The sequence below is a fragment of the Chrysemys picta genome, chromosome 19 (assembly GCF_011386835.1).
Source record: "Chrysemys picta bellii isolate R12L10 chromosome 19, ASM1138683v2, whole genome shotgun sequence".
Lineage (NCBI taxonomy): Eukaryota > Metazoa > Chordata > Testudines > Emydidae > Chrysemys > Chrysemys picta.
Window position 1 is genome coordinate 6,379,205 of NC_088809.1, and position 18,157 is coordinate 6,397,361.

Here is an 18,157-nt window from a genome sequence, read left to right on the forward strand (position 1 = left end):
TCCTACAATGTGAGATGGGATTTAAAACAAACAATATCTGAAATCACTCCTCAGCAGTATTTTATATTAACACATTCATTGATAAATAAAATGGAGGTCAAGTCCATTAATGGCTATTAGCCTGGATGGGTAAGGAATGGTGTCCCTAGCCTCTGTTTGTCAGAGGGTGGAGATGGATGGCAGGAGAGAGATCACTTGATCATTACCTGTTAGGTTCACTCCCTCTGGAGCACCTGGCATTGGCCACTGTCGGTAGACAGGATACTGGTCTAGATGGACCTTTAGTCTAACCCAGTATGGCTGTTCTTATGTTCTTCTTATTATTATTATTTCAAAATAGAAGCATAAGAGTCTCTGGAGTATTCTATAAAATTTAAGATATCCAGGCCCAGCAGTTCTCTAGCTTATGAAAAAAGCAGCAGTTGGGGTTAAAAACAGGAGTTACAAATTTAAAGTAATTCAGAATTATGAAGCGGAAAAAAATCAAAAGCACTTAGAAAAGTCACACATTTTTGAGACCAAAATCAACTTCAGAAAAAAAAAAGGGTCCACAGAACAAAGAAGCACTCCTGTGCATCTCTACTACCCACCGTTTATTAGTTCTTAACAGTGAACAAAGTTATGCTCGTATATTTTTTTAAAAACAAGCAGTTATCTTGGCAATTTTATGTCACTGTCAGATAATCAAAGTAACAAAAAAAAATATCTGGGAAACAGACCAAGTCAAGACTGGAGCATGGAAGAATTAGATGTGAAAATCAAGGAACAGTGATATTAGTAAAAACCAAGCTACTCTGAAAGAGTCACTTATTTTAACTAAGTTTCTAATAAATGGAAAGCAGACATACCAGTGTATAACAAAGATTCAAGTAAAACTTTTAAAGAAAAAATACTGATTCATTCAGTAGGTAGAAGAGAATATACATTTAGCTGTGAACTGTCACAACAACATACTTACTGATTTGTGGAGCAGGCAAGATTCGTGCAGCTCGAACTGGGCCGTGTCGAACAGAAAAGAGTTCCTGGGCTTCACCACTGATCTGCATAATATACAAATTATAAACAATGTAAAGAATGTTACTTGTTTTAATAAACCATTAAAACTTCCCTCCTCCCATGCCTAATTCACTAAGCATCGCTTCCTAAACTTTGTCATGCCTTCCACATAGCACAAATGAATCCACTTTGCAAGAGTTTTGAGGGGTTCTTGTGTGTTTGGTGCTGTAACAGGGTCACAGGATGCCCTATTAATAGTTGTTGAAACCATGAGAGATCCGCAGGTAAATTTAAGCTACAAACACGTTTGCACCGGTACAACTGCATCTATGCTAGGGAGTTGCACTGATTTAAACTACTTAAAAAAAATAAAAAAAAACAGATTTAGTTAAATTAATGCAAAAACTACACCTCTACCCCAATATAACGCAATCCGGTATAACACGAATTCCAATATAATGCAGTAAAGTAGTGCTCCGTGGGGGCGGGGCTCTGTTGGATCAAAGCAAGTTCGATATAATGTGGTTCACCTATAACGCGGTAATATTTTTTTATTCCAAAAATTAAAGGCAAGAAGGAATTCAATAGAAATAAATTTCAGGGGAAGCATTTTTCCTCTCTTCCTTGGTAATTTCCATATGTGTTCAGCAAACTTTAAATATTTCATACACTAAGTGAAGTTCTGGTTTACCCAGGACCTGGAACAGCAAGCTGGGATAGAAATTACATATCCTTTCAATCCAAGCATCTTCAAACCCACCCCTGCCCAAAAAAATCAATTTTATATACCCTTCCCCTACAGACGATATTTTAGAGGTCTTTAAAAATAATTGACGAATTATAGTAACAGAGGTCCTTCACATCAAGAAATGCATGTTTCCATTAGGCTACATAAAATACCATAGTGCGATACAACTTTCATAAGTGTACTGCACACATTTCAGGACATACAAGTCCTCAACTTGGCCACTGATTAACACACAATTTGTTCTACACATTGTATGTTTTATTAGAAGAGGCAAACTAATCTCTGATTAAGAGAATCAAATGTTGGATATAAAGGATCAGAGACCCTGAAATATTAGTGCACCATATATTGTATAGGTGTTAAAATTGTTTTAAAAGTAGGAAGTCAAACTAATTGTTAGTCACTAATGGAAATCTTGAAAAGATTAAATCAGAAGTAGTTACGAAGAATTTCCAGACTTCCTGTAAATGGTCGGTCACAATGTATTTTCATAACTGCTTGGTAATGGATCCGATATGGAATGTCAAACTTCAGGAAAATGGCAAACATTATGAAACTCATTTCCAAATAACTAAGAACTTAAAACAGATGTAATGAAGCTAAAAATTTAACCAGCATGTTGGCATACTATTTTTGGAAGAGAGTTTGCCAAACAAGCATTTTACAATATCAGAAATGCATACAATTTGAAAGCAAGACCTCATAACTCGATAAGTATTAAACCATAAATCTAACACAACCTTTTTAAAATGTCTTTTTATATTTCTTCAATTACTTCCTGCAGTTTAGATGACAAGTTGGAAAAATAAAAATCCACTGCTATTTAAGCAACAAATCATGACCAGTAACTCCGACTCACATTTTGTTGCCACTTCTTAACTATAGCTTATTACCATTGCTATAGATAATGTACATCAAACTGCTGCTGCTTATCCCCTTGAACCATCTATTTGTTATGAAGACTATATGCAAATGCTATACTTACTACAGTAAACACTTGACCTTTTTATAATTAAGCATTGAACAGGGACAACCTTAATTCGGTTTTCCACTTACTCTCCTGATTCAATTTAAAATAACATTCAGGACAGTACAAAAATTCTGGGAAATATTTGTCTTTACATTCCTCCCCAGGGACTTGGGGCCTATTCCAGTCTCACACTGAATGAGTCAGGAGTAATACCAATTAAGTGATTACAATTATTCCTGATATAGATGGCTATAAAACTGATGTAAGAAAGATGAGACTCAGACCCTTAATCCATCCTGCTCTTATTTTATTAGGTAGATTATCAGCATCATAGATTCTGCTTTGCCATTTAGTAGCAGTTCTTGTACAGTACATACAATTTTAATTATTCTGTTTTTTTTTCCAGAATAATTTCAGATTTAACAAATTAGTAATTTGATGACAGTGTGCTGCTTCTCCTAGAGCAGGAGGCGTGGTCCCTCCCCCGAAGAGCTTGCAAACCAAGTTATGTACAAACCAAATGATAGTATGATGTTCAAAAGTCAAATTGGTGAAGCTACCTTCCCCGTCACTCCCTCCACAGATTTAATTCTTTAATGGGTCATGGGTTTTCTTGTTTGGGGGGAGGAAGGAGAAAGAAAACAAGGGTGCCTGTACCAAGCATAATGGGCAACATGGAAGAAGACACCAATGGGGAGTGTAGGAAGGAAGCTTAGAGAGAGTAAAAAGTGAGAGGGGGAGTAAGAGGAAATGAAAGCAGAGATGTAGGCAGGAGTAGGTTTTGTATCTGTGGGAACACACCAGTTCTATAAAAAGGAAAAAATGGGAAAGTATAAGACTTTGAAACTATTATTATTGGCAGTTAAGGGTTGTTGTTTTTTCCAAAACCATGAACGAGTGGTTCACATATGTGTATGCACACAAATGACTACAAAGGAAACAAAAAGGAAACAACATAACAGAAGTATGGAATAAGTGATTCACATATGATAACAACCCAATTCAGTCACCTCTTGCTACTTTTTGAGCATGCCAGCACATCAGCTCTAGCGCCAAACAAAGAGGCCCAACAGTAAAAAACAGTTAAGGAGGCCAAACCCACTTAACTGAGATTCTGCTCTCAAATATAGCAAATTTACAAAAGCATACATATTTCGCCAGGGATGCTGAAGAGGTGGTAAAACTTATGGCACGGATTTTCAAAGAAGCTTAAAGGAATTAGGTTCCCAAATCCCACTGAAACTCATTTGTAACAAGGTACATAACTCCATTAGGCTTCCTTGAAAATCCCAGCCCAAGTTCCTTATGGCTATGCTACTTTTCTTCTTCAATGTGTTGTATAAGCATTTACCTATTAGTCCTCCACACCTATGGAAGGTAGGCAGGTATTATTCCCATTTTACTGATAGGGGAAACTAAACCAAAAGGAAAGCTAAGCGAATTGCTCAAAGGCATGGTTTTGCATCCCTGCCCATCCTGGCTAATAGCCAATGCTGGACCTATCCTCCATGAATGATCTAGTTCTTTTTTTGAACCCTGTCATAGTCTCGGCCTTCACAACATCCTCCGGCAAAAAGTTCCACAGGTTGACCGTGTGTTGTGTGAAGAAATACTTCCTTTTGTTTATTTTAAACCTGCTGCCTATTAATTTCATTTGGTGACCTCTAGTTCTTGTATTATGAGAAGGAGTAAATAACACTTCCTTATTTACTTTCTTCACACTAGTCATGGTTATATAGACCTCTATCCTATCCCCCCTTAGTCCTCTCTTTTTCAATCTGAAAAGCCTCAGTCTTATTAATCTCTCCTCATATGGAAGCTATTCCATACCCCTAAATCCTTTTTGTTGTCCTTTTCTGAACCTTTTCTAATTCCGATATATCTTTTTTGAGATAGGGCAACCAGTATTCAAGATGTGGGCATACCATGGATTCAGACAGAGGCAGAACGATATTTTCTGTTTTATTATCTATCCCTTTTCCTAATGATTCCCAACATTCTGTTAGCTTTTTTGACTGTCACGGCACATCTCTGCCGATTCAGTCCTCATCTCTTTGCTGAGACTGCCAACAAAGAGGGCCAAGGTTTTCTGACTTGGACACCTCCTGCTAGGAACTGGACTAGGACAGACCACCACATAAGCCATACAGCCACAGAATGGCTAACAACTTTCTCTCCACCAACCTGGGCTAGCTGTGAACTGGCAACCAGAAGGTGAAAGGCTACACATCCCATTACCAATCCCCCGGGCAACCCAGTCTCCCAACACAGACAAAATATAAATAGACTTTAAATTCTTCAAAAAGCACCTGCAGAGGAACAGGCTTGTGGCTGCCATTTTGGATTTGCTAAGTCGTGAGTCCCTGCGGCAGCTTTCAAGCTCTGAAAGGTTTCCTTTCCCATTCCAAAAGCAAAGAACATTTCCAAACAGGTTTTAAGAATTGAAAATGAAGCTTTAAAAGCAGCCTCAGGTACTCTTTCTATAGAGAGGGTGAATCCAAAATGACGGCCGCAAGCTGGTGTGGTGGGACTTTGCAGCTTCCACAGTCCAAGGAGTCAAGGCACAGGACGGTTGTATTTTTAAAGCTTCAGATCTCTATGCAAGATTGCAAGCAAAGAATCCATCAAACTGGAGTTCAATTCCCTCTGGCTCCTTTTTCCTGATATGAGAACAGATTGAGGAAAGGGAGTGAAACCATCCCCTCTTCCCTTAGACATTTTGGGCCACTACTTTGTAAGTATGGCCAGGGATCAATCTGGACCACTGCTTAATTTTTGATGACAGACTTCTGTTTAGGGCATACCAGTTTGAACCCATAACAAACAAAAAGGTTTGTTTCCACTGTAAGGAAGATAATATTTTCCAACCATAGAAAATAGGTTTCATACGGTCAAAAAATGCAAACGTACACCAAACCAAAAAAAGGAAAAAATAAATTAGAAATTTGACACTTAAAATAAAAATGCAAATTGTTAGTATACAATAACAGCACTGTCACACAAATGCATAGTGAAGATGTTAGGTAAGATATCAGAAATCTACCTTTTGGTTTTGAATATCATTTTGAACGACAATAATATTGTATGAAAACCTAAATTATTATTGATATCCTTATGAACTACTGTTTGACATGATCCAGTTCGAGAGGAATACTACCAAACAAGATATCTGAGGGGGAGGGGGGAGAACAGCCAGAATGTTAGTGTTTAAATTCAAATGTATAGTTGTAATTTAAAAAAAAAAAAAATCTCTGTAGTGATAGCCATCCAATTACTTTTGCATTAGGCAAAAGCATGAAAACAGAAAGTGAAATTGCTAGAAACTGACTACTCAACTTTTCTTGTGTAAGTGCACAAATAAGAAAAAGCAAACAAGCAGTGTTAATGATGAAAAGTAAAATTAGATTTGTAAAATTCTTTGTTTTAATAACCCAAACCATTATTAGTAACATAGGGCATGTTTGCACTGCACACTCCTGGCAGTGGTGTACAGAGTACATGTAGCTGCACACCACCGCAAAAAGCAGACTGCGCTCACACTGTGGTGTGTAACTATACACAGCAGCGAAAGGCTCTGGCAGGGGAAGACAGTGGGGAGCTTCTTTCAGAGTAGCAGCCGTGTTAGTCTGTATCCGCAAAAAGAACAGGAGTACTTGTGGCACCTTAGAGACTAACAAATTTATTAGAGCATAAGCTTTCGTGGACTACAGCCCACTTCTTCGGATGCGAAGAAGTGGGCTGTAGTCCACGAAAGCTTATGCTCTAATAAATTTGTTAGTCTCTAAGGTGCCACAAGTACTCCTGTTCTTTTTTTGGGCAGTTTCTGGAATCCTTCTTTGCTGCTTCCCCCCACTAGAGCCTTTCCCCTCTGCCAGAGTCCTTCACTGCGGCAGGGAAAGGCTCCGGCAGCTCCCTGCAGAAGGGAAAGGTTCCAAATACTGGGGAGGCAGCAGGACGCTACACTACTAAAAACAGGAGCGTAGATAGAGAGACACTGCTTGGATGTGCAGAGAACCATGTAGGGTCCAGGCATGTCTCTATTCTACTTACCTAAGCAATGCCTCACCTTCTACACTGGCTATTTATAACCATGCTAGGGAGCATGCAGTGTGTGTATTGTATATGCCACTGTAAGGCGTATGCAGTGTAGACATATTCCACAGGCCATTTGTTTCTTAAAATGAGACTGCCTACCCATCCCCCCGCATCAGACATATCCCTTTGAACAAACAGACCCTTTTCCTAGGCACATTAACAGCTCAACATGAGAACCTGTAAGGATGTGTGATATAAATATAAATGCACTATATATAATAGCTGTTTGCAACAGCCAGTTGGAGTGAGGCTACTCTTTTCATCCTCCCATATTTGGTATAAACTTACTTTATTCCTAGATGTGTGTGCTCCTTTTCCTAGGGAACAGAACAGTGGAGATGTCTAAAAACAATATAAAACTCTTCCCTGTGGATTGAATGAAATGTTAAAATTGCAACCACCATGGAAAACAGAGGACATTAAATAAAATACAAAGAGTAGTTAAGCAGCTTGCTAATGCATTTGGTCACAGATGCATCAATACTGCCATTATAAATGTAACATGTTTTGAGGGGGTTTAACATGCTCAGGCTGCAGATTACATACATGTTTGTAATTTGGGACAGTGTTTCATCAGCCCTGCCCTCAACACCCACAAAAAAGAAAAGAAGTAGGTGCGTGGGGAACTGTCAGGATAGGGGCAGAATGATACTTTATAGCTCTCCTTTCTTGCTTTGCCCTCTAACCAAGGAGGATTCCATAGAATGCCCTTCAAAGACCTTGTTTCACTGCTCAAAAAGGTATGTTTTTTACCTTGGTGTAACTAACCTGTGCGAGCTATCCTGAGGTAAAAACACAGTGAAGATCAAGCACTTCAGTTTTACCGCAAGGTAAACTCACCGCAGTCAACCAGTGGAAGGCTTGCATTGCAGTAAAACCAAAGTGCCTTGGGATAGCTCATGTGTGTTAGTTACTCCAAGGTTAAAAAGGGCCATTTTTTAGCAGTGAAGACAAAGCCAAAGCCTACTGATGCTACCACCACATCTGCCAAAGGGTTTGCTGCAGAGAGGTGTGATGTTTTCCTTTCCTTCCTCTCCCCAGGTGCTGAGTACATTATAAATCACACAGCTTTTCAACACAATTTGCTGTGTAAGTTATGTGTGTTAAAACAAAACCAGTACTCTTTTAAACCCTTTCATAACTCAAAACAGTTGTAGTATGAAAAGAAAAAAAAAAACTAGAAGAATGATTAGCCCAGTCCCTGTCCCTATGCACACCTCCAAGTCTTCTGATGATTTTAAAGGTTACATATCTTGGTAAGTCTCGCATTTTTCTAAGTGCCTACTGCGAGCCTGCACCAGGGTCTCCATATTGGGGATAACTGTTCAGGTCCCAAGATCTTTTGGTCAGAAGAAACTGGGAAGAAAGCACTTCATTTGTCATTAGCTTCCTACCTCATAAATCACAGACACTTTTTTTTACCAGCATTAACTAAACTGGGGAAGGAAGGGAGAATGGATCTGGTTTTCCCAGCCACCACCATTCAGGCTTTTTGGAGAACTGAGGAAGGGAAAAGAATTCACACACACATCTACTGTAAATGCAGTAACTAGTTTTAACCTAATAAATATTAAGATTTTTAATAGCCAGTAAATATTGGTCCATCATTTTTACATTATGGCTGCAGACTACGACATTATGACAACGAAACAAAGGAGAAGTCAGAGGATAGCATAACCATCCTTAACTTGCCCAACTATGACAGTATTCCAAGGGTCTCTGATCAGTGCATGTAATCTACTATGTAAGCTGCCATACCAATACAAGTTTGAAGTAGCCGCATTGTACAACTTTTATAACATTATTTAAATAGATGTTATGTTTACTATTATGCAGTTCCCTTTGAACAGTCAATAAAATTCCTAATTTATTAAAATTAAAGCCTAATAACTCTGTTCTAACTGAATAGGAAAAACTAAATTAATGTCACTTTCTACTTCTGAAACCTCCTGTGTACAATGAAAAAAGTTATCACCCACAAAAGCGGCCAAAATGCATTTCTCTGAATAGGAATAACTATCTAAAACAGATTCTTGTAAACCACATTAAGCAGAAACCAATTCCAACTGCTTTCTGGTTCTGACACTGTATTTGAAATACAAGACTGGGGGCAAAGGGAAAACAAATTCCAAACACAACACAAAACCACATTGCACAATTACTGAATGGGAACTTGTAGTCATTACTTTTGTATAATCCCAGATTTCTTCCCACTTCGAAAGGCATATTTTAAAAACACTTTTAACCTTCCCACCCCCCATTTCAAAACAAAGATCAAAGAAAACCAGTTTGGATGGATACCTTCTGCATCTTATGCAATACAGATTTAGACATTACACCTCAGAACTCCAGCCGTTACTTCAGCACCCAGCAGTCCAAACATTATTTCAGTCCTTTGAAGCCGATCAAATGGTATCTTCCATTTGCAAGTAACACTTCTGTAGTCAAAGATCTTACTCCAAGGAAATGTTAATGTAAAACCACTCAGACTGCAGAGACATACATACACTCCTGGAGGCAGACTACAAAGGTGTTTAGAAGTCAATGTAACACCATTATGGAAAGCGTCAGCTTAGTAGCTGTCATAAACACTTCATAATCACTCAGACGCAAACTGGACTGCCTTTAGCACATTATTTTATTATGTGCTGAATAGGGGTCCAACTGAAGGAGGAAAGAAAGCACAATGCTACAGATGATAGCCTTAGTGTATAGCTTTTCACTTAAACTTTGGGACTGTTGCTTCTTAAAACGATTTGGGACTGTGACTCCTAAATAAAATCTTACCGATTCCTCTTTTCAGATTTCTTGAGCTAGAGTGCTAAAAACAGCAGCGTAGACATTGCAGCACAGACTAGCTGCCCAAGTACAAGCCAGCCTGATCCCGAGGGTCCTTACTAGGGTGGCTAGCCTGCGCCACTGCCCTCACTACAAAGTCTACACTGCTATTTTTAGCATGCTGCCTGAAGCCGAGCTAGCACGCCTCGGTCTACCCGCTCTGGGAGGCACACCCCCAACTACAGCGTAGCTAGACCCTAAGAGGACGTAGAAAAGATACGTATATAGACCATACGCTATTCCAAGTGAATGACATAATTTTGTATATAAAGTCACTTTGTCACACAACTGCCAGTTCTTTTTGTACCTGGACCCTAAATAGCAATAGGAAGAGGGTAGGCAAGCGTAGGTTATGCTATGTCCATTCTTCTTAGAAGTCTCATATAAATCCCCAATCCACGGAATATCAAAGTTTAGAAAAAATTATCTAACTGGGAACTCAAACTAGGGATAACATGAATGCCAAGGAAAACATTCCAACATTATATTGTTAAACACATATAAGGGGGCAATATTGTTCATATAATCTGCAGCTACACAATCCCTGGCTGTGGTCTTATCAGATCTCACAAGCTATAAGAATAACTTTGGTTGACCTAAAGGTCTCGAAGGAAAACCCTATATATTGCAGAAAGTAGGGATGGTCATTCAGTAGCTGGCATTCTTTCCCCCATCCACCACCATGTCAGTGAAGACTTAATTTCAATCAAGAATACATACCACTGACACCAGCCCAGTTATGGAAGTGACATAATTATATAATTAATCAAATTGCCGCTCAATCAAATCCCTTTGTATAAACAAGCATCCTTCTCATCCCACAGCATATAAATCTTATTGACCAAAGCAACAAAGGACTGATCCCAAAGAAACTATACTGGACTTCTCCTTTGTAATATATTTAATCAGTGTCCCAAAATTTATGATGAGCCATTCCAGCATCACAAAAAAACAGATTAATTAGTCAGGAAGGGCTTGCATCTGTGGTCTGACTTTGGAGATCTAAAAACTTCCAGGTGGCACCACTCTCCCTCATAAATGAAGCATACAAATAGCAAATAATAATTTTTCCACATTTGTTCCAAAAATATTTTCCTCTTTCCTAGTGGCCTCAAATGCTGCTGGAGAGCGGATACCATGAAGTACTGCAAACCACCTGATATTTATCCCAACTACAATGGCTCACATTGCCAAGACACGTATATCAAATAGCACCTACAGATAACCCATCTCGAACTCATCATGAATCTCCTCCAAAGAGTCACTTTCCTGAGGCTGCAAAGCAATGAATGTCACTTTATTTCAGAGACTAGATTCATACACGGTCACAACACAGTTTGCCATTTTAGAGCGTGTTACTTTGACATCTCATGCCCTGCTCCAAGCTGAGAATTCTCAAAGAGCGGCACCAAGTCTTCAGAACAGCCCCCGTTTTCCTTTTTAAACTTTCTTAGCTTGGGTATCAATTTGAACACATTCTCAAGCTCAGGAATTACTTTTTGCATAAGGAAGCCCTTCACCAGCTTTCAAAAATAAATCATACCAATAGGGGTTTGTTATTTCATAGTTTCATTTTTTCTTAGTATTTATTAGTCTAATAAAAAGGAATAACAAGAAATAGAAAATATTCCATTGTGAAATACACTGGAAAAACATGTAGGCTGGCTGGTGTGGAGACTGCTCTATTGACAGAAGAGACAAGGAATTAGTAGTTATATGCCACTGTTTGACCTAACTATGGTACCTCCAGGCAAAAAAAAAAAGATTCCCTCCCCCCAAAAGGAGGGAAATGGAGTTCTCCAAGACACTCCTATGCCACCCCTCTTGCCCTCCTCTTACACATAAGACCCCATTTCATAACAATCTTCCCCTTGGTTATAAGCATAGATGGCTTCCTTCAGAGACACTCATTTCTTCAGCTACAGAGAGTCACCTGAGAAGTATACAAGGCACTCTCCCACCTCAGGCCCAGGGAAAGAATATACTATATCAACAGAGAATTGATCCCTTGCCAGATGAAGACCCAAACTCTAATCTCTTCTACTGTAAACTAGCCCAGACAAGTCCAATGTCACACAATCAGGTGTGTGTGCCTCTATACACCTTTCAGTAAACACTTATCTGTTCAAATAAATTCATTAGAGAAAGTTCAAAGAAGTTATGTTATAGAAAAATCTTTAACTTAGATCAGTGTCATTATCTCTATGTATTCTAACTTATTTGTTCAGAATCCTGTTAGGATCGCTGGTACTACTGAAGCTGTACTATATTTTTTAGCTCAATATCTTAGTGACACCTAATGTTTGTTCCCTGTAATACACATGACGAATGAAGCACAGTGGTTTTTTAAAAGGGTTAAACACTCACTTTTTGTATAAGAATATTTTCAAGTTTAAAAAGTTTTAATTGTATACAAAAATTATACGTGCTAAATTCTTATAGTATATACTGTAACTTCCTTACTCAAGAAGTAAACAACCAATTTGGTTTTTCTACAAGCATATACTTCTTTTTTAAAAGTTTAAAGACAAAAATACAGCAGCATCCAAATGTTCCATTCTGCTCCATTCAAAATAAAGTATTGAATGTGAGAAACAACTGTAGTTCCTCAGGAAATATAAGAAAATATACAAATTCCCAAATTCCACATGAAGTACAGTAGGGTACATTAGGGCCTCTTATTTTACATCACCACCCACCAAACTGTGGGCTCTTAACTTTCTAAAAAAGGTTTTCTTCCTCCTCTTTAGCAGGAAAGACATAAATTGCAAGAAAAATTCCAATTCTGTCTCCCCCTGTAAAACCAAATTGTTAGTCCTTAACACAGCTCCCTAGCTGGTGTGCAAAAGTACTTTCAAAGAGAAAATGAAATTCCATTTCATTTCCTAAAATGTAGCCTGCTGTATAAAAACTACTCTCTTTCTCACCCAGGGAGGGATGAAAAGGAGAAATATTTTCCAGAAAGGCTCTGTATTCTACAAAGAAGAGAAATTTCATCCAGTATGCTCACTGGGTTTATTTTGAAGTATAAAGTGTTGGACACACTAGATTTTATGAGTTAAGAATTTTATCACATACCATACTAAACTTTATTCTAAGTTCAAGAAATTTGGGGAAAATTTCCCAAATTAAATCCATGTGCTCAAACCATTCTGAAACACAAATTGCATGCTATGTATGACAGAATAAAATTAAATCCATATGCACATATAGACTTTAATAAAATTAAAATTGCAAATCATGTACATGACAGACACACATTGTGATTGTAAAATGCTATTAATATTGTCATGCTTGCATTCCTGGGAAATGTAAATCCTTTTCATAATTTTTCATATAACAGTTGAATTTACCCTTCCTCCTTAGGGTGGACATCTTTCCCCTATATTTATATGATATTAACTTCTCTGTAACATTACACCCTGCTCCAAATCAAAAAATTACCTTTACAGCAAGTATCCGAATAAAAAAAACCCTCAGATTTAAAGTTAGGTAGTTTAATTTAAGAGTGTGAGTTACACCAAATATTAATCTTATGTTAAACCATTTTACATGTACGACATATGCTGTAACCTTCTACTTTTAGTTTAAAGTAATATAGTTTGTTATAAAAAAATTAGATATGGCATAAAATCAGCATCTCAAGGAGGCCTGTTTTCTGAAGACAGAGTTATTATGTACTTACAGGTATGCTCCAGATCTGTATTCCATCACTGTACCCAATCATTAGCAGCAAAGGTGGTTCATTGCCAGTGCTATGTATCTCATGAAACTCCATATTCCTTGATGTATCTAAATTGGATTTAAATAATAAAACAAACATTAAAAAGTTAGGACAAATTATGTTTAATGTCTGGTATACTGGATACAGTTTTCAAAATCCATATTCATATTAGAATTAAAGGCAAAGCAATGTGCTTTTTAATCCTTAACTCCTATAACTGAAAAAATAGTGAAAAAATGTTCCTTTAGACACAAGGAATAAGATCTGTAATTAGAGTTTTATTTGAGAGGGTACAAAATACCAGTTTAGAGGGAGTGATGACGGGAAACTTCCTACACAATATAAGAAAGGAGGCTATGACAAGATGACTCAGAGGTCTTTGTCATTCCTATCTTCTGTCATTATTAGCACATGATCAAGTTATTTTTCTATAAGCACCATGAAATTCTAGAAAAGCACCTCTTCACATTTCACAGTTACTAACTCTGAAGCCAAGTTTACAAAATATATACAGTCTACAGTGCTCTGCTGAGATTTAGCAAGAGAAATTATTAGTGCATTTAGAAGGAAAGATTGAGTACACAGAGAAAATAGAGGAATCAGTTATTTCTTCTTCAGTACTTTTTCAGAGGTACTTTGTCTATTTAGGAAAAGAGAAGTCTATTTCCTGAGCAAATATAATCATCTGTAAGCTACATTACTGCCAGTTCACATAATGCTATCATATGGACAAATCGGAGGAAAATCACAGAGGAGCAACAAATAATAATTATAACAAAGATGACACTTATGTAGCACTTTGATGATTAGATATATTATCTAATGCTCACAACACCCTTCTGAAAAAGGTAATTTACATAAAAATATGAAGGTGCTATAGGAAATATATCAAGACAGACTAAAAATAACCAAATGTTTTTATATCTTGGCTAAGGCCGCTCTACCCTAAAGTTAGCAAGAAGCATAATGTTCTAAAAGCAGGTAAACTTCAGGCAGGGAGAACAACTCTTCAGGATGGTACAAGATTATAACCAAGACTAACAAGATTAAACTGAACTAAGGTAAATTTAGGATGAATATGAAAAGTAAAGGTTTGATTGGATATGTTTGATTTTCTGTCATACTGTGGCAAGTGAAGGGAAGTGGCGAAAGCCCCAGTGGCTGGAACATTTACAAATGCACAGCAAGGAAAAAGAAACCTACTAGGAAATAATCACGCACTGGCCTTGCGCATGAGGCAGTGAGATATACAAGCTAATCTAACAGGTCTTTTCCGTCTCTAACATCTATAAATTTGTGAACTAGGAATCTTTGTGCCATTCCAACAGCTATAATTAGTATAATTTGCCCTACTTACCACTAGGACATGAAGATTCCCTATCATGTCATACTATCATGTCACATCTGGGATCAGAATGAGCCTTTACCACAGGAGTAAGGAGGAGGACACTGAGGTAACAATCAAGTTGTAGCAAACATCTGGAGGAGTTTCCAAAAGCATTTGGAGAGCTACAGCCTATGACTTGTAGGATAGGCTTAGAGCTCCATGGTTAGTAAAAGCATATTGATGTACATTGTTAACACCTCCATATGGGAGAGCAAGATGTATGGTTCATTCAAGCGGTCGTATGGCCCTCATTCACCTCACACTGAAGTCCCACCACCTACCACATAGGTTCTAACCTTCCTTGTTTGAGAAAGATTATTGGGAAGATGGAGGCAAAACAGCTCAAGTCTTATCTGAAGAGAGAACTTTCTTCACACCTTTCAATATGGCTATAGGCCTACGTAAGGCACAAAGACTGCAATGATCATTTCCTCTTAATGATGGTCAAAGTCTGTTGTCCATGCTGATTCAACAGCCTCCAATAGGAGCAAACAAGTCCTACTTAAGTATATATTCTGTTCTTGAGCTATTCTTTTTCCTCAACAATATCAAAGAGGATGGAGTTAGGTTACTGCTCATCCACTTTGACAGCTCTCTATCGCTAGGTAACACAAAAGTCTATTATGGCACTGCACCCATTCAATATGTGTGCATGAAGCCACTGGGAGAGATAATTAGGTGATTCAGGCTACAAACTTACGAATACACGGATTACACTCAGCCCTATGTTTTGTTTTCAACTGATCTGGATAGTGAGGGGCCAAGTGGCTTTTCTCTGGAATTTGCTTATTTCACTAATCCTACCACACCAGAGTTCACTCACCTTCAAAGCACATTTCAAGAAATTTGCTGAGCAAAGGCCTATCTATTCACTCAGGATTTTACACAATAACGATTCATTCCTGGTTAGTAAGGAGGAGTAAAGGAGTTCTGTTTGAGCCAATGCTTGTCTATACTGTAATTTTTTAATTTTGCTAGTTTAAAATTATTGTATATGGGCCCAAAAAGATACAGAAATAGAACTGAAAAAAGGAGATAAAACCATACCATTTAAGTCTGCGTTTTCAAATCTGACCCAGACTATTTTTTCTTTTTCTTCTGTTGGTGGAGTACCACTGTAGGCCTACACAAAAAAAGAGAAAGGTTGAAAGAAAATAAACAAAGTATAACATCTTTATTTTTTGCTCTCCGTATAGAGCACATCAGGTAATGCACGGAAAACAAGAATTGTTGCATATATCTTATACTCTCCGTATTTCTGGGAGGTTTTGAGAGGAGTGGTTCCCTGGTCAACACATTTCATCTTAAATATAATTCAACTAGTGTAGCAACACTTATTAAAGTAAAAGTGGCAAGACACAGACAACCACAGACCTTCCAGGTACAGGGAATAAAAGCCAACTGGCTTCTAAGAAACATAAACCTTGTATTAAATTGGACAGAACAAAAGATAGTTGTTTCTATAATCCTTGATTTTGTCAATTTAAACTATTTTTAAATAGAATCAAAAGAAGATCTTTAGAGAGAGGTATGTTTATTCTTTTAATTCCTTTTTGACCCACTTAAACACTTTATAAGCAAGGCTAAAAAAATTGAAACCTTTCTTTCCTATGAAGCTCATTCCTACTGAGACATTTTAATTATATACCTATGATTTTAATATTACCATAATATTTAAGTTTGAAAGAGAACGCACTGTTACTCAATCAAAGTAGATCCATACTTCAGTTAAATATATTCTACAGATGCCCCTAAAGAGATGAGGTACAAAGAGAAATTGGAATGAAGCTTCTTGGTGTTTCTAGACAACCTAAGTTTTACAGTTCTCAGGAGAAACAGCAGTAATCAGAATATGAGTTACAGAGGAAATACCATCGTTTCCAACTGAATTATTGCAAGATACTGTGCAGTATTTTGGATTAAATATGAAAAGAACTTGTATAATCACTGTGTGCATGCTGAACAAGCAATAATATGCACTCAAAATGTAAATAAAAAATTAGTGTTGGTATTATTTTTCAAAACAAAGCATGTTCCATGCCTACAAGGCAAATTGACTTGTAAAATATAACTAAGAGTGCATCTTTTTAACTATGGAGAAAAAATACCTGAGTATAAGAACAGGTTAAAATACAACAATTCTTTCAATAAAAGTTTGACTATCCTTACTTTTACACCATAACTTGAATCACAACATGAAAAAATGCATTTGGCAAATTACTAATAGTCAGAATCGTCAGTGGGAAACTTTTCCTAACAGGAGTCAGGGTGTGCCAATTTCTTTTTAAAAAAGAAATTTCTACCTTGTATAATTAACTATTAATTATTATTATTACTATTAATTATTATTATTATTATTATTAACTGATTCCAGCTATGAATCAATGCAATGTTGTCTTCCTGAGTGTACAGATAAACAGTTACAGTTCCTCTACTACTGTCCACAGTTTTCCCAAATACCAGGAGCATGAAATTAATCCCACTCTGATCAGTTTCAGCCTGCTACTTAGAACCCTGTGGGCAGCGGTGAAGTGACCACAGCCATATCAATTCATTCTGCAGTTACTTGTGAAAGCTAGAAACAACAGAGCACAAAAGGACCAAGGCTATTCTTAGGGGAGAATGAACCAAGATATGGAATCTGGGGGGAAAAGCAGAATGACAGATTCATGTGTTCCTCTCCCCTCACAACAGGCTGGAGAAGGGGTATATTAGCAAATCTCCTCCACCCAGCAGCAACCTGAAGGTTCTGAGGCAAGTGGAGAAAGGAAGAGAGGAAAAGAAAAGAAAAAAAAAAACCCTCTTCTCCTTTCCAGCAAACATTAAACTTGCAAAACAAGCAGGTGTGTATCTAACTTTTCTGACGCCTACTAGCCAGACATTGACACAAAAACACACGAGTTCCTAAGCATGGTCCAGAAATACCAGCTTGGTAGGAGTCCCAGCAATTAGGAGGGTTGGGCTTCCCACAAAAGTGTTGTCTATCTACCTCACAAGTAGGCCTCTGCCTTTCATTGCTACCATGGCCACGTCTTTAAGTAGGCAGAAAATTTAACCCTCGCTCACTAGTACATACATGATACATTTTTCAAGCCTTGTTTTTAAATACTTTGGCCAAGACTTTGAACTGACTAATGATTTTGGGTGTCCAACTGGAAACACCTCAAAGGTACCTGATTTTCAGACAGTACGCACTTTCTGAAAGTCAGGCCCTTTTAAGGTGTCTAAGATGGGGGACCAAAAAAAATTTGAAGCACTCAAAATTACCTGGCAGCCACTTTTAAAAATTTTGGTATTTGTTCTTTGTATAAATTGGACCAAAATATCACTATGTAGCTGCACCTTACTTATATGTATTACTAGCACTGTGAAGAGAGTGGGGTTTTTTTAGTCCCTTAC

At 37.6% G+C, this 18,157-nt stretch overlaps 1 protein-coding gene across 19 annotated transcripts in view; it reads right to left on the minus strand.

The window, feature by feature from the left end:
• BCAS3 (BCAS3 microtubule associated cell migration factor) overlaps nucleotides 1–18,157 on the minus strand; it is a 488,284-nt gene that overhangs the window by 459,690 nt on the left and 10,437 nt on the right. For all 19 annotated transcript variants that reach the window (XR_010593801.1, XR_010593802.1, XM_065573036.1 and 16 more), the window contains exons 4-6: nucleotides 15,806–15,881; nucleotides 13,333–13,439; nucleotides 959–1,040 (exon numbers count right to left, since the gene is read on the minus strand). Coding sequence is in view for 17 of the 19 variants with exons in the window: in XM_065573036.1 (XP_065429108.1) it covers nucleotides 959–1,040; nucleotides 13,333–13,439; nucleotides 15,806–15,881 (265 nt within the window). In the remaining 2 variants the exon portion in view is untranslated. The remainder of the gene's footprint in view (nucleotides 1–958; nucleotides 1,041–13,332; nucleotides 13,440–15,805; nucleotides 15,882–18,157) is intronic.